A 25,963-nucleotide genomic window follows, 5' to 3' on the forward strand; every position below is an offset into this window, starting at 1 on the left:
CCCATCTCCACACAGGATCTCTGGAGCTCAGCCAGAGTGACCATCGGGTTCTTGGTCACCTCTCTTACCAAGGCCCTTCTCCCCCGATTGCTCAGTTTGGCCGGGCGGCCAGCTCTAGGAAGAGTCCTGGTTGTTCCAAACTTCTTCCATTTAAAAATTATGGAGGCCACTGTGCTCTTGGGAACCTTCAATGCAGCAGAAATGTTTTTGTAGGCTTCTCCAGATCTGTGCCTCGACACAATCTTGTATCTGAGCTCTGTAGGCAGTTTCTTCGACCTCATGGCTTCGTTTTTGCTCTGATATGCATTGTCAGCTGTGAGACCTTATACAGACAGGTGTGTGCCTTTCCAAATCATGTCCAATCAATTGAATTTACCACTGGTGGACTCCAATCAAGGTGTAGAAACATCTCAAAGACGATCAAGAGAAATGGGAGGCACCTGAGCTAAATTTCAAGTGTCATAGCAAAGGGTATGAATACTTATGTTAATGTGATATTTCAGTTTTTTCTTTTTAATAAATTTGCAAAACTTTCTAAAATCCTGTTTTCTCTTTGTCATTATGGGGTATTGAGTGTAGATTGATGAGGGAAAAAATGAATTTAAACGATTTCAGCAGTAGGCTGCAACATAACAAAATGTGAAAAAAGTGAAGGGGTCTGAATACTTTCTGAATGCACTATATATATATATATATATATATATATATATATATATATATATATATATATATATATATATATATATACACATACACATATACACACCCACACAAAATGAAGTACCTGGCATTGCTGCCAGTGGGGAGAGGACCAGGTGAGGAAGAGGGGAGGGTATTATGTGGACTATTTTTCGGTAATCTGTACCGGCATATTGGATACAGTGTGGAGTCCCGATGACCGATCACAGTTGTACTGTACTTTATATAACCCACAAACATTGAGTAGGCGCCGATCCGAAGGCCTTAGCCCCCGAGGCGAAAACTCAATGGCGGATTCCAAAAACCAACAGCTACACCAAAGTGCGCGGGATGGAGGGGAGCGGCGAGACCCCTGCAGCCTTGCCTGTTCTCGGGACATCTCCAATGCTGCTGCAAATTAAATAAATCACACGGAAAACTGCGTTCAGGAATATAAACAAAAAAATAATACAAGGGTTTATTGCAAAGAATGGTGGGACAGGAAAAGCACGCACCGGTAATAAATATTCTAATCGGGACGTCCCCACACGACAGATTTCAAATCCAAACGTGGGATATGTGAATACCAAAATAAATGTCTCCTCATGCAATTGTGAACGCGCAACTCGGTCTTATCTGTCCGTCGTCTTCAATCTCCGTTGCCCACACGCGGCTCCTTTCGTCCAGTGGCACACCTCGCTCCAAGCTCCAAGCACCGAGCACCAAGCACCGAGCACCACAAGGTCGACCCTCGTGCACGGTCGACAAGCCAACTCGGATCTCACCGGGACTGCCAACTCAAACCGTGAACTGCGAATCGAGCTGGTCAACTGCTTGCAACTGCCAGGGCTGGGATCTCTTTCCGAACCGCTTGCCAACTGCTCTGGCTGGGAAAACTTCCGCGCTCAACTCGGGCAACTCTCGCACTCACTGCCAAGCCTCTCTCCATCCTTCCAACTCGCTTCTCTTTCCAGACCAACTCGACCAACTCTCGTGCTCTCCCTCTCGAACCAACTGCCTCGAACCAACTCCCTCGAACCAACTCCCTAAATGGCGTTCGGTGCTCGCTAATATCTGCTGGCCGGTGACCTCAGCCTTGGCGCGCTGCCAACCAATCAGTCCCTTCCACCGAACCTCCCAGCTTCGCTCAGGCCCACGCCCACCGCGCCTCCCAACCTCGCTCCCTACTCCGTGGTCATAGCACGTGCTATTCGAGGTGGATAGGCCCGCCGGAGGTGTAGGTGGCAGCGGCCATTATCGGTGCTGTCCCGGCCTGCTTTCTTTTTGCCGGTTCTCTTCCAGAGTCTCGCCAGGGAAGGGAATTACTTAGTGTTGCACTAGGGACCTGTCGGAATGTCTATGTTGGTCTGCAGTGCCAAAAGGGACAAAGGTTTGGCTAACCAGGTGAGGACACACAGGGGCGCTACTCTTTAATCCCGAACTCTACTTAACACACGAACCTCCTGGTAGGTTCACAAGTATACTCCTTACCCGACAAAACGCCTACACATGAAACTTATTACAAGGTTAGATTCCTTACCGCGACAGACAAAGCATGTTACCTATTCAGATCTATCTGGCTCTACATATTGCTACCCCACCCGACATAACACAGCCCGTAGCTCCGTAGCCCGTAGCCCGTACCGTAGCTCCTGCAAGGTTCACTGCAGGCGCTACCATCCCAGCCTTAACACTGACTGTCTCACACTTAATTAACCGATGAAATAAATCAGGAGGGCTGTGGGAAGTGAGTCGGACTTCCTACCTATACTCCTTGACATGCTAATCCCCTTAACAGTCATGCAAATATGTACATTTTCTTCTTTGTTCCTGCGGAGGGAGGAAACAAACAACACACCAAAACTAACTTAACCACAAACCTTAACCTTACAAAAATTCAAAAACTCTAAACATTTGTACAACCCCGGTCTATAGACCGCGTCCCCCGGTGGATGCCACAAGACACAACCTTACCTGCGTGGCCATCCCCAATGTGCCCCTAAATTTCCACGGGCCCTGTCCAGGTGTTACAGGTGAGTGACATGGCTCGGTGGATTTCGCCCTCATTCGTACAACACAAACCCCTTAACCACGCATACTCTTTCCAAAACTCTTCACACAAAATCATTACAAAGCACTTATTTCACCCCCCCGGCAGGACCATGGCATTGATGTCATATGCATGCGGTGTGCATTTCTTTCCTCACTAGGCAGTGGGGAGGTACCGCACAACAAGATGGTGGGGGCGCTTCAGGCTGTGGTGCCCACAGTCCCAAAAACAAGTCGACCGACTCACAAGTTCATTGCCCCCCCCCCCCCCCTTTACCTCTTGGCCCCGTGACAGCCCAACAGCCCCTTTCCACCGTTACCTCGCCGGTGAGGGTCTCCACACACACCAGGCTCCGTTGCCTCCTGCTTCCGCGCAGCTCCACGGGTCGCCGGGGGTCTCCTTTACCCCAGGGTGCCCAACCAGACCCTCCACCGACGAGCTCCAATTTCCAGATACCACTGGCTGCCAGGGGTAATTACCGCAGAGGGGGGCCGCAGGCATCGCTCCTCAGAGCTTGATCCGTACCTGCGGACACACACACCTTCCCGACCCACAAGATCCCCAAAACACACTTCCTCCCCCGCTGCCATTCAATTCTCACACAACTCAGCACAATTCCAAAGATGGTGTAAAAGATGTTACAAGTCTTGCCATGGCCTGCTGCATGTGAAATCTCCCAATTCACATTTGCCATTACACATTTTCAAAAGCACATTTCCAATAATCACCACTCATCCTCAGTTTCCACTCTCACGACCACATCAAAACACATAACCACAACACTAACACAAACGCCACCCACAAGACTGTGTGGCACCCATTCCATCCCCTCACCGACCATGTCATCACTCTCACCTGCCTCCCAACTCCAAATTACATGTCCCCAATTTCCATAGCAAGTCCTGCAGCCTGGGACAGTACACATCAAGGCCTTACCTCTACCTTGATATACAGGTAACTAAGGTTGGTCAGGTCCAAAGTACAATCCACCCTTCACAATTCCAAAATTTATCATTGGGCCTACCAAATTTTTCCAAATTTCTCTTTTGTCCCTACTATACTGGCAGGTATGTGGATCCGCATCCAACGGTGATCATCACTACACAACTACCAGTGGCTACGACAGCTCTGCACCTCCACCGTGCAAGGGTCATCGGGACAAGGTGAGCAGTCAAAACGCCAACATGGCCTATGAGTGTCCATAAGGGTGTGACCCACCATCCATCCTTCGCCCCCCCCTGCGAGGAACACAGCTGCACCAGCCCCAGCTGGCCAATGTGGTGAGCACCTGCTGCCACAACACACACAACCTCGGCCCTGGGGGACACGGTTGCAGTGCGTGGCATCCCTACAGCCACGTCCCCTGCACCTCCACATCATCCAAATCTAACCGATTCTTCTTGTCAACCTTACCCAACACATTTACCTGGTTTTGTCACAGGTCATCCACAACTTTTTCAAACATCATGCTATATATCATTTTTGGCCCTATCCCTCAATGGTGAAGAATTACTTAAAAAGTTAAATAATCTCGTATCAAGATCTGGGTTCAGATCTTCACCAAAATACACTTAATTCGTCCTTGTCACACACCCAACCTGTCCACTAAGTTTCTTCCGAATCTGTCCACAACTTTTTGAGATATTGTGCTTTATATTGATTTTATCCCAATCACTCAATGGTAAAAAAAAAAATCACTTTAAAAAGTAATGTCCTGCTGGCTTGGCCGTTCTGTGTTGGATTCCAGGTCTTTTCACCCCAATACCGTTCTGGTGATACCATCGAATCAGCCAGGCACTACCCTAATTGGTACCATACACCTCGTCTCTAATTACGGTTAAGCAAAGGAAGAGATTACATTTATGGGGAGGGAGGCAGTAGTTGAATTAAGGCTCTATATGCTGTGTATATTCGCAGGTACCATAGTTAAAACTTCTTGTATTAAGTGTGTGTCCCCACAAAGGAGACCGGTTGTGCTGGTCGAGATAATTGGGTGGAGCCGGGCAGTGCGGCTGCGTCATGTTATGTCGCCTTATCCAAAAGGGGAAGTTAACTCCTCTGCCACAACTGTCCATCAGCATGCGGGAGGTGGAGATTTTCTCTGAGCAAGGTGGATACTGGCCATTTGTGTCACGCTAATTTTCTGATTCATTTGTGCTCCCTGTTGTCTCGGCCTCCTCTATAAATTGTCCCTCTGATGTTGCTCAAGAATGCTGATGCACCAGTGTGAGCTAACACCGGAAGGACATTAACCCAGACTGCACCTTTGCCAGTGCTGGTCATTTTTGGATGTTGAAGACCTCAAAGTATCTTTCCTCTGAAGTGTATGTGAGTTATCGCTGGCACCCTGAACAAATTTTATATTCCTGCCCCAACCTACAGTACCTACTGAATCGATTGGCACAGACATGCTCCAGACAAACCCGTACGTATGAGAGCTGCACACGGATGAATGAATATCTAAATCTGTATGTATACACGACATTTTATCTGGTACCTTTATGGCTGATGAAAAAGGCATTCACATTCTTATCACCATTCTTCTTCTTCTTCACTATAACATTATGCAACCACCAGCAGTAGACTGTTTAGCTCAGACAGCTTTAATGGGAAGAGGATCACTAAATCTTTATGTAATGGCACGAGTGATGTGCAGCTGATCCCCGTCATTTTTTCATTACATACATTTTTGTACTTCAATCAGTTTCGAATGGTTGAAGCCATGTATAATGTGGTTTGTCGACATCTAACTGCATATGTGCCAAAGATAAATGAAATTCCTGAACACACATGGTGGGTGAAACCTGAAGCATTGTGCGAATGTTTTTCCATGCTTGCTTCCAGTATGACTCTTGTCGTTTTTGTGATGCAGCGATTAAAGAAGAATGCAAGTCTCATATCAAACTAGATATGGTATTCATAGAATACTTACCCTGCACAGTCAACTTGTTTTGAGCCAACTCTTCTGTTTTTGAACATTTTTTTTTTCCTTTCATCCAATATGGCTGCCAGACCACGTGAGCGATGACATCATAAATTTATATTCTCTAATAGAATTGTTGCATAGATCATGCCCAATACATTTCAAACTGATCAGACTAAGTGTTGTCCCTGTCGAATTATGACGTCATAATTATGGCACCAATGACGTCATCATTAACAGCACCTATTCCCCATATGGAGTTATTTACAATGAGCCATGCTTCAATTTTTTCCATGCAGCAGTTTTGGAGATATAGAGGTGCAACGTTTTTAGGTTTTTCCAAGATGGCGGCTAAACCACGTGACCGATGACGTCATTATTATCATTAATATATTCTACATGAGGAGGCGCTCCTCTACATGAGGAGGAGGCGCTGTGGACAACCTATTGTCCACAACTTTATGGTGAAAATGTCATGCCCATCAGACCAACAGTTGCTGAGAAAAAAAAATTCACAATGATTGGATACGTGTTGTACTTGTCGAATTATGACGTCATAACAAAGGCACAGATGACATCATCATTAACATATCTTATTCCCCGAGGGGAGTACTTGACAATGAGCCATGTTTCAATTTTTCCCATGGAGTGGTTTTGGAGATATAGAGGTGCAACTTTTTTCGATTTTTTTCCAAGATGGCGTCTGTGCCACGTGACCTATGACGTAATTATCATTAAAAAATTCTTCAGGAGCCGCACGTATTCTGAAAATTTTGTGCCCACCGGTCTAAAAATTGCAGAGGAATTTTTGTTTTATTCATACTGATCAGATCAAGCGTTGCACTTGTCGAATTGTGACGTCATAATTCAGGCACCGATGACATCACCATCAACATATCTTATTCCCCATGGTGAATACTTGACAATGAGACATGTTTTAATTTTTTCCATTGAGCCGTTTGGGAGATATAGAGGTATAACGTTTTTCCAAGATAGCGTCCATAACCACGTGACGTATGACGTCATAATTATGAATAAAAAAATGATATCGGCGGAGGCGCTTCTATGGTAACATTTCGTTTCAATCGGACCAACGGTTGCCGAGAAAATGAATTTTTAAAATGCAGACACGTACGGCACATGGCACACGTACGGCACACGGTACGCGTACGTAACTGAATGCTTAACCCCGCTTTTCGCTTCGCGAGCGCAGTGTAACTAGAACGGCACTCAGCAGAGAGCATACCTCTGCCTGGTTGGCCATATCACTCAATGGTGAAAAATCACTTAAAAAAATTATACTAGCTGGATCTTCTAGATCTAGATCCGGATCTTCATCGAAATTGAATCGATTCTTCCTTGTCACACACTCAACCTGTCCAACAAGTTTCATCCGAATCCATCCATCACTTTTTGAGTTATCATGCTATGTATCGTTTTTGGCCCTATCTCCCAATGGTGAAGAATCAATTAAAAAATTAAATAACTATCATATCCGAATCCATATTCAGTTCTTCACAAAAATATAATCGAATCATCCTTGTCAGACAACCAACCGGTCCACCAAGATTCATCCAAATCCGTCCACAACTGTTTGAGATATCCTGCTATGCATAGTTTTTGGCCCGATCTCTCAATGGTGAAGAAAAAATTATAGTAGCCGGATCCAAATCCAGATCTTCACCAAAATCTAATCATTTTGTCCTTGTCACATACACTACATCTCTGCCAAATTTCGTCCGAATCTGTCCACAACCTATTGTCCACAACTATATGAGATATTTTGTTCACCGATAAATGGACAGACAAACAGACAGATGAAAAATCACTCAAAGAGTGACATTTGGCAAAACAGAACAAAGTAGAATGGCACTCAGCACAACATCCTTTTGACCTCAAAAATAATTAGTGGTTGAATTCATTCACCTGATATGCAAATCGTCTTCAAAGTTTAAGTTAATCGGTTTAAAATTGACAATTTTAGAAATCTGGCCTATGTTGACCTTTTGGCCTATGTTGACCTCAAAATAGTTGGTCGTTGGTTTCAGTAAGCTGATATGAAAATCCTTTTCAAATTTCAAGTCAATCGGAGGAAAATTGAGGATTTTATGAATCTGAAAAAAGTGGTTGACCTTTGGCCTATGTTGACCTAAACGGACAGACAAACAGACAGATGAAAAATCACTCAACGAGTGACACTTGGCAAAACAGAACAAAGTAGAATGGCACTCAACACAACATCCTTTTGACCTCAAAAATAATTAGTGGTTGAATTCATTGACCTGATATGCAAATCGTCTTCAAAGTTTAAGTTAATCGGTTTAAAATTGACAATTTTAGAAATCTGGCCTATGTTGACCTTTTGGCCTATGTTGACCTCAAAATAGTTGGTCGTTGGTTTCAGTAAGCTGATATGAAAATCCTTTTCAAATTTCAAGTCAATCGGAGGAAAATTGAGGATTTTAGGAATCTGAAAAAGTGGTTGACCTTTGGCCTATGTTGACCTTATGACCTATGTTGATCTCAAAAATAGTTGGTGGTTGAATTCAGTTTGCTGATATGTAAATCCCATTCAAATTTTAAGTGAATCGGATAAAAATTGAGGATTTTAGAAATTTGAAATTGTTGACCTTTGGCCTATATTGACCCTTTGGCCTACACTGATCTCAAAATAGTTGGTGGTTGCATTCAGTTAGCTGATTTGTAAATCCTCTTCAAATTTCAAGTCAATTTGATGAAAAATGAGGATTTTAGAAGAAAAAAAAAAGTGGCTGACCTTTTGGCCAATGCTGATCTCAAAAATAGTTAGTCGTTGAATTCAGTTAGCCGATATGTAAATCCTATTCAAATTTCAAGTCAATTGGATGAAAATTTAGGATTTTAGAAATTTGAAAAAAAAGTGGTTGACCTTTGGCCTATGTTGACCTTTTGGCCTACACTGATCTCAAAATAGTTGGTGGTTGCATTCAGTTAGCTGATGTGTAAATCCTCTTCAAATTTCAAGTCAATTTGATGAAAATTGAGGATTTTAGAAATTAAAAAAAAAAGTGGTTGACCTTTGGCCTATGTTGACCCTTTGGCCTATGTTGACCTTTTGGCCTATGCTGATCTCAAAAAGAGTTAGTGGTTGAATTCAGTCAGCCGATATGTAAATCCTATTCCAATTTCAAGTCAATCAGATGAAAATTTAGGATTTTAGAAATTTGAAAAAAAGTGGTTGACCTTTGGCCTATGTTGACCTTTTGACCTCAAATACATAGCATTTTGTCAGACCACGAACTCTACCATTTGGTGAAGTTTCGTCAAGATCGGTTTAAAATTGTGACCTGTAGGCAAGTATAAATGAGCGGACAGACAAACACACACACGCAAACAAACACACACACACACAAACCGGAGTGATATACTTGCAAAAAAAATTATTTTTTTTGGGCCAAGTAACAAACAGACAGGGGTGAAAACATAGCCTCAATCCACCTTTGGTGGTGCAGGTAATCATGTGCAATCCTTGCTGCTGTAGTTTTTCCATTCAGGAACAAACTACTACTGTTGATGCACACAACAAACAGCAAGCCAATGTCAAACCTTGAAATGTTAACAAGCAATCTATATTATAATAGGCGTAGGTGATCGGTCTGTCCGGGGGTGTGGCTTATTCCGTTTAGAGAGTAGCTCCACCCATTCTTGGAGAGGCTTCATAAACAAATATCCACCATTTTATTAACTCGCATAGCTGTTTAGTTAGGCCCATGCTGTCTTGCTCTGTCTCACAGTTTTATTTCAACTCTAATTCGATATATCATTTCATTTTTCACAGTCGCCAACATAGTTTTAGACCCGGTGGGAAAAGAACGGGAAGAAAATCCCATGAAAGTTTCTGTTTATAGAACGGAATGAATTCTTAAAGGCCTGTAAAATAAAGCCCATTCATTGAGTCACCCTCACAATTTTATCTCAAATTCACCATCTGATTTCATTTTTATCGATGGTTGTAGACTCGGTGTCAGAAATAATTGAGAACATTCACGCACACATGGGAAAATGCCCAGATATATTTTTAAAAATCGCGCCATGATGTATCATACAACAGAAAAACGATGTCTCCTACCTAAAATAACAGAAGGGGGAAATGTCGACATATATTTTAAAAATCGCTTTTTCTTTTCCGTTAAGATATATTACTTTTCCGTTTGATGACAGTCGTCACAAAAACGTCAACAATGATACCGACATATATTTCTTCGTTCTTATTTCATTCAACATTATTATCCGGAAGTAATGGTTCACGTGTTCATTTCACGTGTGCAAAAACAAACTCCATTTCACGTGTGCATGGACGTGTAATTCACATATGTAAAATAAATAAATTAACAGACGGGAAATTGCTGAGAGATATTTAGTTTGGAGTGATTATACACCGCCCAAAGAAAAAAATTCACCGATAAACCGAGTGAATTCACCGAGCGAATTTCATCGAATTTCACCGAGTTTCAGGAAATTACCGAGAGATATTTCTTCGTTTTTATTTTATTAGTTACAAGCAGAAGTACCCGGCATTGCCGGGAGGGGGAAGCAGGGGTGAGGGGGAGAGGAGGGAAGGGTACGTACACTTTAAACATGTATATACATGTGGGATGTGAGTAGTAGAGAAATGAGAATGCTGGGGCACCTACCAAGCCGAGCAGATCCCCGTATCCCCCCCTTGTTCCCAAAACAGGAAGTTGGGGGTACAAACCGGAAGTGTCCGAATTATGTAATTATTTAATTAATTCAAAAAATATTTATTTATTTATTTATTACAAATTTTTTCAAAATTTGAAACTTTCATTTTCACAATTTCCCAATTTCCTACATATGACTCAAGACGGGTAAAAAAAGTCAACATGTGACCAACGTGTGGTGCAAAGGATAAATCCCCGTACCCCTCTTGTTTCCTAAATATTGTTACGGATGCGGTTAAAGATGTTATTTTGACCGAGCGGTGGTATTACCGCGACCGAACAGTGCTTCCTTGATTAATACCCGATTTGCCCCAAACTTTGGCCGGATCGCGCCACCGCTATTCAATCGGGAAAACTCTAAAGCGACCGAATACAAAGAGGAAGAAGACGTACAGAAGAGTAATTGGATTTATTATTTACACATATAAGTAGGAAGGAAGCAGTCACGTTTATTTACAGACAAGATTAGATACACAGTGCAACGCTAGCTTACCTACAGTCTTAATTAACCCAGGGACAGAACAAACAAGGACATCACGCGGGGAATGATGATAGGACTGGCGGGAGATGGATGGCTGGCCGGATAGGGAGGTCCAACTGGTCCTGCAGCCGATCGACTCGTGGGCAGCCGCCGCTCCTTCGCGGCCCTGCTCCAAACTGCCGTCCAGGCCTCACGCTGCTGTGGCTGCAGTTTCGGTGGCTCCAGCTGCAGCAAATGCAGTTGCGGTGGCTCGAGCTGCAGTTCAACTCTGGACTTCTTGGTTGGACTCAACTCCTTGGACTCCCTCTCGTCTCTCTATAAAGGCTCATCTCTTTTGGACCTCCTCTCGTGTCTCTGTCAAAGCTCATCTCTTTGGAACTCCTCTCGTCTCCCTGTAATGGTTCATCTCCTTTGGGACACGCCCTGCCTGCGTGTTATATAGGCCCCGCCCCTCAACCTTCGCGAACCTCCTCGATGTTTCTCTCCACACCCTCTCCAAGTCCAACCCCTTGTTCGTGGTTGGTTGAGTGGGGCTGACTCACTCCTCCCCTCTATGACGAGGTGGGAACCCGCCTTTCTTCCCCAACCCTGCCTCGTGGTCAATGGCGGATGAAGAGAAAACCGCCCAAAATGCAGTTGGCAATGCGAATGGCAATTGACGAAAAGGGGGAATGGAGGTTTTGGGAATGGGAATGAAGGGAATCTATCTCTTTCACTGGTGCAATGGAGTATTTCAATTAATGGGAGACACAGCCTTACCCTAAAACACATAATAAGATATAAGCTATCGAACAGGGGTAGTCTATGATTAGCTGTGGTGTGGATGCCTTATGGACTAATTATGGGACGCCCTTTGACCTTTACACAGCTCCGGAGGCAGGAGGCGCAGAATAACAATAATAATAATACACACAATAAAAAAAATACAGTCCTCATATCCGCAACACTGCACCCTCCTTCTCTTAGGCACGTCCCGGGCCTACAACTTTTATTTAGTGTGACACGTAGGTGTAGTTCCCTCTACTTTTAACCTGACCCTGAGTGCGACAGTTTTTAAAACATAAATAAATGTGTCCCGCTGCTCCATTGCACCTTGCCTAACAGACTTACGCCCACAGTTAACCGAATTGCGGAATGGTCTTCAAACTATACACTGACGGTGGGGAGCATTATTTACACTGACGTTACTTTATTTACAAAACGCAGCCCAGGACCTGTGATTGTTCTTTCTGGGGGGGAGACAGTCTGCTCTGCATCAATGCACCATGAAAGCACCTATAACGCACCAACACACCCCCAAGCACCAATCGGTGCAGTCATCACTGTTCATCAATGTTCAATGCATGAAAATAAACTCAACAACCCCTAACCCTGCAGGTGATCTCTTGCTCTTCGGCTCCCTCTGCTGGCTATTATTATTTGTTCTTCCAGATGTTGTCTTTCTTTCATTTTCTTACTGGCGGCCTATGTGACAGAAAAATGCACCCAATGTGTCCTTTTTATTTTCTTTATTTATGGCCCACAGGGCCGACTACGTGTGGTTCACCTGTGGGGCATCGGTGCCCTGTGGCCAAGGTCCGCCAGCAAGATTTCGGGCCCTCATGGCCGGTTCCAGCAGAGGGGCCATGCCCCAACCCATGGGGTCCATCAGTGGTGCTCGGCCACAGGCATGTGGTCCATAATGTGGTCCATCGATGCAGACAGCTGGTTCTGGGAATTCCGGGCGCACAATGGAGGACTCACGCACGCTCCCCTCGGCGCCCAATGGCGCACAGGTCATGTGGGAGACAAAAGAGACAATGAGCGAGGGGTAAGGTCACAAGGGTACACATCAATAAGGCAATGCAAGGCGAAATGCGTACGGAGGGTGAAGTGAGAAAGCTCGTCCCTACCGTACGTCACCCCCCTGCCACCTACACTACCCTTGCCCTTACCCCATATGTACAAAATCTACACATTTACAAATTCGTCGCTAATGTCTCGTCTCCCCATATTTCTTCTACACCAAATTCGTCTCCACAATCCCTCTAGCCAAAATTTGCCATCACCAAATTCATCATCAATCCTCATAAGGAGGAAGAGATGGAACAACAAAGCACAATGTCACACCCACGTCATGATGCGTCTCACAATCCAAACATTTGCATCATAAAAAATAATCAAACAACCTGGCATGGTGTGGAGTACCTGTCACCTCAGGTGAGTGGATGCAGATGGTGCGAGGAGACTCCAATCCTAACTATCCTCTAAATGACATTAACACACTTTACACTACCCGGGGTCTTTCCCTGCCAATCCATTGGCCAACTTACACTATGGGTTCTAAAAACCAAATTCCCATTGACCAAACTGTGGTGCTTCTCAATTTGGGGTCTCACTCCCCCGATTCATCTCCCGGTGCCCTTGCACAATTTCTGGGCTGTGACGTGTAGCTCTCCCAGCAGGTCTACCCACCTGCACACCTCCACCACTGCAGTTGCCACCCGAGCTTACCTAGCTCCTCACCCTAACCTATCTAACTGGGGAAGGCCCCTCCTGGCTCTGTCACCCCTTGGTGCCCTCTGGCACTGGGCTACCCGGGTCCGTCCTCCAGATCCTCGGGCCCCATCCACAACTACCGGCTCCCAGAGCCCACCTGCGGCGTCACCTGGCCGACATCCTCACAGTGGTGGAGTGCCCAAACCAACTACGCACACTAACAGGCTACACGCCCAGCCATTTCCACAACACTAATGCACCCATCCAAATACCATTCTTTCACCTCGCACCACAGATGCCAATATCCAACCACAATTTACCTGTACCCTCTACCTAACACTTACACTACCCGCCCCGGGTATTCGTTATGGGGGTCCATCCTTCCCCCATTCACACCTTCGCACCATCCACTCCACTCCATTGTTTCCACCATACTCACTCCATGACCATCCATTCCAATACCCCAGATATTCCACACTACCATCTATTCCATACAACCATTCTCCATACACCTGTTGTTGCACACCTGTGCAATCACACCTGGTGCCACCTGCACCCTCCTTCTCTTCCTGGACCAGTTGGTCAACACAACACACATCACTATCACTATCACTCTTACTCATACACTGCTCCATCCACCTGTTCAGTTGCGCACCTGTGCAATCACACCTGTTCCTTACACACTTTTCACAATACACTTCTATACACCTCCAGCACTCACACGGCATCATCTGAACTACCTGTTGCCCTGCTAACTTAGTGCTCCCCGTCTTCCCTTTAAACTAAGCACATACCACGTCATTATCATCCACACTACCCTCTCTGCGTCCCCACTACAGGTATCAGTCACTAACTAACCTTAACGTTACCTAATGTCATCTTCTAGGTCCCTACACATTATCCAAACCCTCCCTCGGCGAGCTTACACTGCCATAAACCCCATAAGCTAGTGCTCCGTTGCCCCCCTTCTGTGAGGGATGGTGGATTGCCCATCCCACCACATCGGGGAGGTCCCACTATCAATTTTGCTCACCAAATTTCAGCCAATCAAAAATTTTACCAGTCATCTGCCAATCACAGTACCAATCATCAAATTTTGCCTTTATCTAATTTTGGGTCCAGAACACTAACCTCATCACCCGTCTTCTTATTAGATCCTCTCGGTGCGCCAATTCACTTCCAGACCTCGGCTTCGTAAAGCCGAGCAATGAATGCGGGTTGTTTTGTGCCAGCGGCTGGATACGTCCGGCACTCGGTGCAGGGAAGGACGCCCACCCGGGCCGAGATCCCACGCACCACCTCGGCGCGGAGCCATCCAATTGCCCGATCTCGACCTGCCGGAACGCCTTAACAAAAAGGTGTCGCCATGACGATCCTTCCTATCGGGCTGCCCGTTCCGCCTAGCGGAGCACGGACGCGGCCGTTCCCAGCGCGGCCCAGCGTGGATCACGTACGGCGGTCCTTTCGAACCCGCCGTGCTTCGGATCCCCGCTGGTTCTCGCGGCACGCGAAGCCCGGCACGCACCGAGGGCCCGATTCGGCGATAAGTCGCTCTAACCGCTAACCCGGTTACCGTCGATGCCTCACATGCATGCTTACACGCATACGCTACCCCTTTCTTCCACATACATCCAGCCGTCTCCCTGCTCTTGGTCATTGCACCTTCTCTTACACACCCAGGTACACTCATTCCACTCACAGACTTGGTCACACACCTGACCACCGAACACTTTGGCACACATTCGTTGTTCGCACACCTCACCAACACACCTCTTCGCGCTCCCTTCTCGGTCACCTCCTCTGTGACAATCACAGGTGTGCTCTCACTCGCACACCCAACCACGTGCCTCACTACTAATTCCAGCGTGCAATTCCCATACATGCTCTACCATTCCAGGTGTGCTTCCTTCCATTCCAGGTGTACATCCTCGCTCACCTGTCACAACCAACTCACGCTCCGTGTCACTCTCTCTACTTTCACCACCACTCTTGACAGCGCACTCACCCTTACTCTCGACAGCGCACTCTTTCCTCATGCACCTGTCCGTTACACACCTTTCTCGCGCACACTCTCCCGTTACTTCCTCTGTAACACTCACCACAGGCGTGCATTCTCCCTTACTCTTGACAGCGCACTCTTTCCTCATGCACCCGTCCGTTACACACCTTTCTCGCGCTCACTCTTGCGCACACTCTCCCGTTACTTCCTCTGTAACACTCACCACAGGTGTACACTCTCTCGTTACATCCTCTGTAACACTCACCACACCGCGCTTCCATGTGCCCCCTCGCACACGCGCTACGACCGACTCACTCTTGACAGCACACTCACTCCTTGGCGCGCACTTTTTCCTCGCACACCCCAGAGTCAGACATTCTCGCACACCTCCTCCTTCGCACACCGTACCTGTCGCACACTTCACCAACGGCCTCTTACGAACACCCGGGTCCACAACAACCCCCAAGCCGACTGAAGCTCCCCTCACATCATATACATTTCCGAATATATCGCCACTCACCTTGACACCTCGTCTCCGCACCTCCTCTGCCACCTGCAAACTCTTTATTTGGTTAGTGAGCACCTCATCACGATTCGAGCACAGGCCTTGTACCAATTCCATCACCTCCTCCTTTATTTCCTTTTTAGTTTCCCTTCGTCTCTTCTTAATTTCACTCACCCCTTCTTCCACCTCCTCTAATTTTTCCTTTACCTCCTTCATCTCCCGGTGCGCCCCTCTATCTCTTCCTCTAACGCCACCTTAACCGTTTCTATGTGCGTCCTCACCTCTCGGTCCTTCGTCTCCATTACTTCTGTCACCTCTTCCAACTTCTTCGTCAACCCCTCATGTACCATCTGACATCCCTTCTGTGTCGCTATTAATTCGTTCTTAATGTCTTTTTGTGTCGCTTTTAACCCCCCGATTATTGCCGTGTTCTTTTCCACTTGGTCCACTAGTTCCTTTTGTCCCACTGTCAGCTGTTCTACTCCCTTCGTCAGACCCTCTATTCCCCCTTGTAACCTCGCCGTATTATTCCTCACCTCTTTCTCTATACGCTTTTCGCCTCGCTTTACCTCCTCGCGTACCCCCGAGACCTCCTCACTTACACCTCGTCGTATCTCCTCTTTCATCTCCTCCATCTGGTTCCCCATCTGTTCGATTTCCCGGGCGGATTGCTCCCCTATTTCCCGCAATTTGTCTTCCATCCTATTTTCTAACCCCATTAACCCATTTTTCACCCCCTCTAACTGATTCTCCTGGGCAGCCATTCTATTTTCCACCCCCGTTAACCCATTCTTTACCTCTTTTATCCCGTTGTCTAACCCCTCAAATTTAGCTTCTAGCCGTTCCCCCATTTCTCCCATTTTGCCCCCCATTTCGCCCATTTTGCCCCCCATTTCGCCCATTTTGCCCTCCATTTCGCCCCTCATTGCCCCCATTTGCTCACTCTGAGCATCCATCCGGTTCCCCATTACCCCCATTTGGCCCTCCAATCGCTCACCCTGAGCATCCATTTTTGCCATCAGTTGGGTCAAGAATAATCTGAGGTCAAACCCGGTTTGCCCAGCGTCCCCAGCCGCCACCGCGGGCTCGCCCTCCGCGGCGCCGCTATTTTGGGACCCTTCAACCACGTGCGCGAGCGCGCCATTTTGTGCGTCTAATACCCCCTCAACCACATTGCCAATGTTCTCCTCTACTTCGTCCCTCTGATTCTGGGTTACTCCTAACCCCTCCTCTAGCTCACCCACCGGCATCCGATCGCCTTGACCAGCCATGGCGCGATTTCAAAATTCGGGTTTTTGTAAAACAACACAAATTTCCAGTAGCTTGTAATTTTGAGCGCGTTAAGCGCGCTTCGGGTCCGTATCTCATTCCCAGACACCAATTGTTACGGACGCGGTTAAAGATGTTATTTTGACCGAGCGGTGGTATTACCGCGACCGAACAGTGCTTCCTTGATTAATACCCGATTTGCCCCAAACTTTGGCCGGATCGCGCCACCGCTATTCAATCGGGAAAACTCTAAAGCGACCGAATACAAAGAGGAAGAAGACGTACAGAAGAGTAATTGGATTTATTATTTACACATATAAGTAGGAAGGAAGCAGTCACGTTTATTTACAGATGAGATTAGATACACAGTGCAACGCTAGCTTACCTACAGTCTTAATTAACCCAGGGACAGAACAAACAAGGACAGACTCACGCGGGGAATGATGATAGGACTGGCGGGAGATGGATGGCTGGCCGGATAGGGAGGTCCAACTGGTCCTGCAGCCGATCGACTCGTGGGCAGCCGCCGCTCCTTCACGGCCCTGCTCCAAACTGCCGTCCAGGCCTCACGCTGCTGTGGCTGCAGTTTCGGTGGCTCCAGCTGCAGCAAATGCAGTTGCGGTGGCTCGAGCTGCAGTTCAACTCTGGACTTCTTGGTTGGACTCAACTCCTTGGACTCCCTCTCGTCTCTCTGTAAAGGCTCATCTCTTTTGGACCTCGTCTCGTGTCTCTGTCAAAGCTCATCTCTTTGGACCTCCTCTCGTCTCCCTGTAATGGTTCATCTCCTTTGGGACACGCCCTGCCTGCGGGTTATATAGGCCCCGCCCCTCAACCTTCGCGAACCTCCTCGATGTTTCTCTCCACACCCTCTCCAAGTCCAACCCCTTGTTCGTGGTTGGTTGAGTGGGGCTGACTCACTCCTCCCCTCTATGACGAGGTGGGGACCCGCCTTTCTTCCCCAACCCTGCCTCGTGGTCAATGGCGGATGAAGAGAAAACCGCCCAAAATGCAGTTGGCAATGCGAATGGCAATTGACGAAAAGGGGGAATGGAGGTTTTGGGAATGGGAATGAAGGGAATCTATCTCTTTCACTGGTGCAATGGAGTATTTCAATTAATGGGAGACACAGCCTTACCCTAAAACACATAATAAGATATAAGCTATCGAACAGGGGTAGTCTATGATTAGCTGTGGTGTGGATGCTTTATGGACTAATTATGGGACGCCCTTTGACCTTTACACAGCTCCGGAGGCAGGAGGCGCAGAATAACAATAATAATAATACACACAATAAAAAAAATACAGTCCTCATATCCGCAACAATATATTTGGGGAAAAAATTGATTTTTAGTTTAAAAAAAATACTTCTTATACAAAATACATATGGCGTTGACTTATCTGAATTTTGATATTAAAAATATTATCTTTGAAGAACCAAAGTATTACAGCAACAACGCAATTACCTATTACCGTATTATGATTAAATATAATTCCGATCATACTCACACAAAGTGGTATTAGAAAACTGTTTATTGAAACACCAACGTTGTTTTCGTGGGGTATTAAAGCAAATGAAAATAATGCTAAGGAACACAAAGTTGAATCATATTCGCTGCCGCTTGTTATGTATAATTCACGCTTCCCCCCGACGACAAAAACGACAAAAACGACAAAAACGACGACTTCCCCCCGACGACAAACAAAAACAATAGAAATGTTTGAAGAAATTCTTAACGCGATTAAAACACATCTGATGAAATCCGATGTTATTGAAAAGATGAAAAAGGATCAGAACAAGTTTAGAGCCTTTATTAACAGACTTGATATATTTTGGCGGAAACGTGATGGGGGAAGTTTCATTGAAGGTTACCGACCCACAATGTATCCAAAACTTTTAAACAAATACGAAAAGTGCAAGGAAGCGGATAAACATCCTGAGATTCTAACTTTGTTTTACGACAACAAAATCACTGAAGAATTATGCATCGAAGATCATCGCAGCAATCCAGAGGAATTGATGGGGGTGAACTGTAAAGTTATCTGCGCTATTGAGATATCAAATGTTTTTATCGGTGGTGCGGGTCCGTCCATTCAATTGAAAGTAAATGATGTTGTTGTTCAAGAGCTATTTAGGAAAACAAACAGGTTAATGATTAATATTGACAAACTTACACCTCAAAATAAAATTACGGGAGCAGCAGCGGCGTGTATGTTTGACGATGACAGTACCAATGACACAACATAGGTAAATAATATGAAAAAAATATAATTAAATTTACATGATAGGTTGTGGGTAAGTTGTAGTTAAAATTATAGTCACCCTCACATATGTTATATTTCTTTTAAAATATTTGGGGAAAAACTAATTTTTATCTTTGTTGGAGTATATAAAATGAATGAACAACGAGACAGAATATTTCAATGATCTTTCCTGGGAAAACCACATTTCCAAGATGGCCTCCAAAGCCAGTCGCCGACTGGGCATCCTCCGTCGTGCGAAGTCCTTCCTTGGCACACCTGAGCTCCTCACCACATACAAGGTTTTCATCCGCAGCTCAATGGAATACTGCTCTCCCCTCTGGGCAGGTGCTCCTGCCTCACACCTAGCTCGTCTTCACGCTGTTGAAACCAAAGCGTTCAGAATCATTGGAATCTCCCGCGATGAAGCTAACTCCAAGGGCCTTTCACTCACTCACCGCAGACAGGTTGGTGGTCTTTTTGTCTTCTATTGACTCTTCTCTGGCCTCGCACCCCTGTTCTATCTGTGCTCTGTCCCCAAAATATTCCTACAAGTCGCACAAGATCTGCCTGCAACCCTCTTATGGTTAAACTACCAAAATCAAGACTCTCTGCTCACCTTCACTCCTTCATTCCTCTTTTCTCCCGCCTCTGGAACAAACTCCCTCACTCTCTTCAATCCCACTCCTCCCTCCAGGTCTTTAAAACGGCTGTTCACCACCATCTCTTATCTTCCCCAATCCAAAACCTTGATCTTTTCTACCCCCGCTAATTTGTTTTTGGCGGTTTGGCGTTTGTGTTAGTTTGGCGGATGTGTTGGTTTGGCCCACGTGTTAGTTTGGCGAATGTGTTGGTTTGGCACGTGTTGGTTTGGCACGTGTTAGTTTGGCGGATGTGTTGGTTTGGCGCGTGTGTTAGTTTGGCGAATGTGTTGTTTTGGCGCATGTGTTAGTTTGTCGCATGTGTTAGTTTGGCGAATGTGTTTGTTTGGCACATGTATTAGTTTGGTGAATGTGTTGGTTTGGCACATGTGTTAGTTTGTCGCATGTGTTAATTTGGCGATTGTGTTAGTTTGTCGCATGTGTTAATTTGGCGATTGTGTTGGTTTGGCACATGTGTTAGTTTGGCGAATGTGTTAGACCCCCCAGGTTGGGAACCACAGGTTGGGAACCCCTGTATTAAGGGTTTTTGTGGTCTTAATGGCTCTTGGGGTTCTAAATGGTCTAATGTTATTAATGCACATACGTTCTGTGCGGACAAACAGACAGACATACAAAAAAACACCCAAATGCAATATCTTCTCTGTCGAGGGTAAAAATTGAAATATCTTAAACGTTATCCAAGGTCAACATAACTTTCCAATATATTCCACTGCTCACTTCCAAGTGGAAAGTTTAATGGCAGCTTCATGTCAGAGAGCATGCTTCCAAAATATGTCTGCCTGTTGCTATTATCTAAATAATGTATCAGTTTCATGCTGGCAGGAGTTGGTTAAGTCACAATATGACTACGTTACTGACATCAATGGCTTTGCCTGAAGCTTTTTGGAAGCAAAATGATATTTTTTCGGCCTTTATTCCCATGCATGGGAATGTGTAACAAGTTGAGTTAAATTTTTGTTCATTTCATTATTTTGCACAGCGGGATATGATGGCAAACTTCATTCTTGAAAGAGTTGTCCTGTGCTATTGAAATTTAATACCGATGTTAGTTCTTTTCTGTGGTGTTTCCAGTTAGTGTCCATTTATATTTATTCACTTTGGATCTGTTTTCATGCTTTGTAGGCTGAGCAGGGCCATTGTTACTTATTTTTTGTGTTGTTTCTCATTTCCTCTTTGTGTATGTCCACCCTCACCCCATGCACTTTGGTAGTTTGTAAACCTGCTGCCATTTGTTGTTTTGCTCCTCAATGAGCATAATCCGTTCGTATAAAGAATTTATGGTTATGCTCCATAATTGTTTAAAATTGAAAAATGTTTCTGTCTCCACGACGTTTAAAAGTTTAAACCTGAACATTCACTGTTGGAATAAAAAATGGTACCAACACAATTAAATAAGGCTTTCACTTTCTTAAGTGTGACTTTTATGCATCATACAATTCACATTTTATAACTGGTATTTTATTTACCATTACACCCACTCCCTGTGTGAGTGGCAGGAAGGGTCATGCTATTATCCTCTCTGGGGTCTATCGATTACAGTAGATTTAGGCTTGGGTCCGTTACTCTGTGGGGATGTGTTAAGCATGTAATGCCTTAAGAACGTTGGGTTTCCTTCATTTCAGTTTGGTGCTAAACATCAGCAGCGACTGTTTAAAAAGGTTATCATATGTGTTTCTGGTTTATAAAAAAAATTTGACTTCTGATAGGGGTGCCGCGATAAGCTATTTATACACGTTAACACGGCACAATTTGTACTCAGAGGAAAAATCCCTTGGAGGGAGGGCTGATATTATTAGTATTAATATTGTTTTGTAATAACATTACGATTATCGTGTTATCATTGGTGTTGTTATTACTTTTGTTATTAGAAGTAGCTTTTGAAAAAATGCCACAATTAGCTTTCTTAACATGGATATACACCTTAACCCAGATTTTGTCCAGGGTGGAAAATCCCCTTGTTGCAAGGGCAAATTAAGACGCTGCAACCTCCATTGTGTGACCCTTTTTCCTCCTGTTAGATTTGGTTGAGATTGGATAAGTAATGACCTAACGTATCGCTGTCAGACAAGACAGACATAAAATTGCATATTTTAGTATGATGATGCCTTTATTTTCATGTAAACAGTAAACCCTTAAATGTTGCAGGTTTGAATATTATTGATTTGACCAATTGCGGGCAACCTCTTTGTGTACCGATTTAGTTATCGCGGGGCTTAATTTCGACAAATCTTAGTTTTTGAGCTGAGCGTTGATGCTTATCTCGCACCACGAGGCTTCCGCACACCGTTAATAATGGAATAGCACTAAAGTGATAGATGACAGACAAAATGGATTATTGTAATTTTATTTATTTGCAGGTTTTGCAGGTCAATTTTTTTTTAATTTTCTTAAAGTATGGGTCCTGACTACATTACAAACGAAAAAATACCCAGACTCCCTTTGGGGGAACATGTAGAAATGATGTCATCAAAATGGCTGCCATTTTGTGATTTTGGCACAATACCGAGTGGTCACTAAATCGTTATCTGAACACCTTTTCACTCATTTGTTTTTAATTATAATTCAGCAATACTCAAGAAGGTTATTGTTAGAACATCAGTTGAACATTAAGCATGAATGGGCACTTATCAATATGGTTACAATATGGCCTTGGTTACAAAGCACCAGCATTCTGTTGGGAATCGAACCCAGATTTGATAGCTACGGAGGTGAGCATGCTTCCTCTGAGCTATCTTAGTCTTGCATGACAGTGATAGCATACAGCAAGTCGAAAGCAGGCTGAAACCCATTGGCTTTCTTGAAGCCCATTGAGACCGTAGGCTACAGAGAAGCTGGTTAGGTGGCAGTGGCCAGTCCTGTGGGAACCTTTCTGTGTAAATTGCTTGACAAACTGAGTATTGATTCAGGAAAGACCTCGGCCTGACCTTCGTATTAACTCTGGAGCTCTCAATAGCTTCATTTGATTGACCCGTTCTTTTTTTATTTATTATTCCATTCTTCCTTTTTCACCATTCTACCGCCTCACTCGCATCACATTCTTATCGTCTCTTATTGTGATTTATTTATTTTTCTTTCTTATAACTCTTAACTGGATACATGCAAATTGATCTTATTATTTCGTCATGGTTTTTGCAAGGCTCATTTTTAATTACACATGCATAACGAGATCTTCGCCGTGTACAGCATTGGAGTTCGGCAGCACGCAGAATGATGGAGATCGCGAACATTAGCTTACAAAAGGCAGACCGTGCATGGTCTCTTACAGGCAAAGTCATTTTAAATTGATTAATTGCTGCTCAACTGCCATGTCTGAGGATGATAGGGGTGATTTAACATTTCAAATTGAACTAACACTATATCAGCATTGAAATGGTTCCTTTTTTCATAGAATGCACTGAAAATGAAATCATCTGAGCTTAGAACCCGATCCTAGTTTTACCACTGCAATAATTTTCTGACAAATTAATTATTTATTGAGATTCCTGCCTTGCTTTTCTCCTTTACTTAAAAAACATGCTTTATTCTAACCATGTTCCTAAAAAGTATTTTCTTGTTTTAGATCAGAGAGGAAGACATTGAATGTCAAGATATACTGGGACATGGGAATGGTGGCACTGTGTACAAGTAAGTTCATGTTTGTTATAAAATTGCTCTTCATAAACTTTTAGAGCCAATGACACGGATGTAGTTTTGACTGCTTGTATTTGCTCGTGTAGTTTAGCAAGATTGTTTATTTCGTGCTTGTTTTACGTTTTTTGTCTTTATTACTTGAAATTGTTCTTTCTGAGAAACTTATTTCGGCAAATAATGTGCTTATCTACTTTGATGTTGACTTGAATTACGAGTGTGTTTACACACATAGGTAAATCAGATGTGCTTTAGCTTTTTTTGCTACAAAGGTTGTCGATGTTCTGATGGCAAACATTTGCTTTTGGGCATTCAGGTAGTGGACAAAAAAAATGGAAACGCCTGGGTAAAATTCGGGACACCAAGCAACAGCTTCCACACAGGTGTGGCCGATGTGTTAATTAAGCAAATAACATCCCAGCATGCTTAAGGTCATGTATAAAAATGCTGCACAGGCCTGGTTGCCTATAAATTATGGCGAGCATGGCTGCAAGAGAAGAACGCACCCCCTCCAAAGCCCCCATCCACAGAGCAAGTGTGGTCGCCCAATGGTTTGATGAGCATGACACTGATGTTATCCATCTGTCATGGCCTTCCCAGTCACTCGATCTGAACCCAATCGAGCATTTATTGCAAATTCTGGCACGGTGCCAGAAACACACCTCCATCAAACTTTCTCGTGGAAGAATGGTGCCGCATTCCTCCTGCAGAATTCCAGACATTGGTATGTATTATACGTATATATATATATACATTCACGTGAAAAAGTAGGTACACCCCATGTAAAGTTTTGACTTTTTCAACATATTTCAACATACAGCTATTTGATCTTCATTTCAACAATATTGATAGATAAAGGTGATATAATATAACAAATATCATGAAACATTTACATTTTGTAGTCCATTGTATAATTTAAATAAACATAAATGCAAATTTCGCATGTGGAAAAAGTAACTACACCCTTGGCTCTAGTAGGTGGTATTGCCCCCTTTGGCAAAAACAACCTCAAGTAGGCGTTTCTTATAACTGTCTACCAGTCTCTGACATCGACTGGGAGAAATTTTTGCCCTCTCCTCCATGCAGAATTCTTTCAGCTGTGCGATGTTTGAGGGGTTTCTTGCATGCACAGCTCGTTTCAAATCCCCCCACAACATCTCGATGGGATTTAGATCCTGGCTTTGACTTGGCCATTCCAGAACCCTCCATTTCTTTCTTTTCAGCCATTCATTGGTGGATTTACTGGTATGTTTAGGGTCATTGTCATGTTGCAAGGCCCACCTTCGGTTGAGCTTCAACTTTCCGACAGATGGCCTCACATTATCCTCAAGCACCCTCTGGTACAATGAAGAATTCATATTGGATTCTATGATTGTGAGCTGCCCAGGCCCTGATGCAGCAAAGCTGCCCCAAACCATAATATTTCCACCACCATGCTTTACAGTTGGTATCAGGTTATTGTGGTCAAATGCTGTCTTTGGTTTTCGCCAAACATGTCTTCTGGTACTGTGGCCAAATAGCTCTACCTTTGACTCATCTGTCCAGAGCACATTGTTCCAGAAGTGCTGGTCTTTGCCTAGGTGTTCAATGGCAAACTTTAGTCTTGCCCTGATGTTCTTTCTGCACAGAAAAGGTTTCCTCCTGGCACACCTCCCATGTAGATCAGATTTGTGCAGCCTCTTTCTCATAGTAGACTCGTACACTTTGACATCAACAGTGGCAAGAGCTACCTGTCGGTCCAGTGATGACATTCTGGGGTTCTTCGAGACTTCTTTCAGCATCTTGCGGTCTGCTCTCGGGCTGAACTTGCTGGGGCGACCTGGCCTGAAGAAGTTGGCAGTGTTTGGAATTTTCTCCACTTGTAGATGATCCTCCGGACAGTCGAATGATTGATTTCAAATTGTTTGGAGATCTTTTTAAATCCCTTCCCAGACTCTTAGGCATCTATAACCTTCTTTCTGAAGGCCTCAGAGAGTTCTTTTGATCTCGGCATGGTGATGCCGCACACTTCAACAACAAAGAGCAAACCAAACTAAATGTCTGAGGTTTAAATAAGACAGGTTCCTCCAAGATCCTCTCTAACGATGTTCTAATCATTTGCACCTGAGCTGGTGCACCTGATTCTAATTTTAGGTATTTGAAGTAGTGATAAATGTCGGTAGAGGGTCAATATATGGTTGAACCCCCAAATAATTGATACAAAAGGTTTTTCAATGGATTCTGGTACCATTGGGCAATGGCATGCTAAATAACATACTAAAAATCTAGTAACATCTGACTTCCAGAAAGGGGTCATTTTCAAGATGGCGTCCAAGATGGCCGCCGGGAGCTT

At 44.5% G+C, this 25,963-nt stretch overlaps 2 protein-coding genes across 3 annotated transcripts in view; one reads left to right on the top strand and one right to left on the bottom strand.

Annotated features, from left to right (window-relative positions):
- The window catches only part of MAP2K5 (mitogen-activated protein kinase kinase 5), a 395,167-nt gene that overhangs the window by 145,083 nt on the left and 224,121 nt on the right, over nucleotides 1-25,963 (top strand). For both annotated transcript variants that reach the window (XM_078771935.1, XM_078771937.1), the window contains exon 8: nucleotides 23,564-23,628. In XM_078771935.1, the coding sequence (XP_078628061.1) occupies nucleotides 23,564-23,628 (65 nt within the window). The remainder of the gene's footprint in view (nucleotides 1-23,563; nucleotides 23,629-25,963) is intronic.
- The window catches only part of LOC144890681 (uncharacterized), a 58,134-nt gene that overhangs the window by 23,222 nt on the left and 8,949 nt on the right, over nucleotides 1-25,963 (bottom strand). The window lies entirely within an intron of this gene.

The sequence above is a fragment of the Myxine glutinosa genome, chromosome 2 (assembly GCF_964187855.1).
Source record: "Myxine glutinosa chromosome 2, kmMyxGlut1.1, whole genome shotgun sequence".
NCBI classification, from domain to species: Eukaryota; Metazoa; Chordata; class Myxini; order Myxiniformes; family Myxinidae; genus Myxine; species Myxine glutinosa.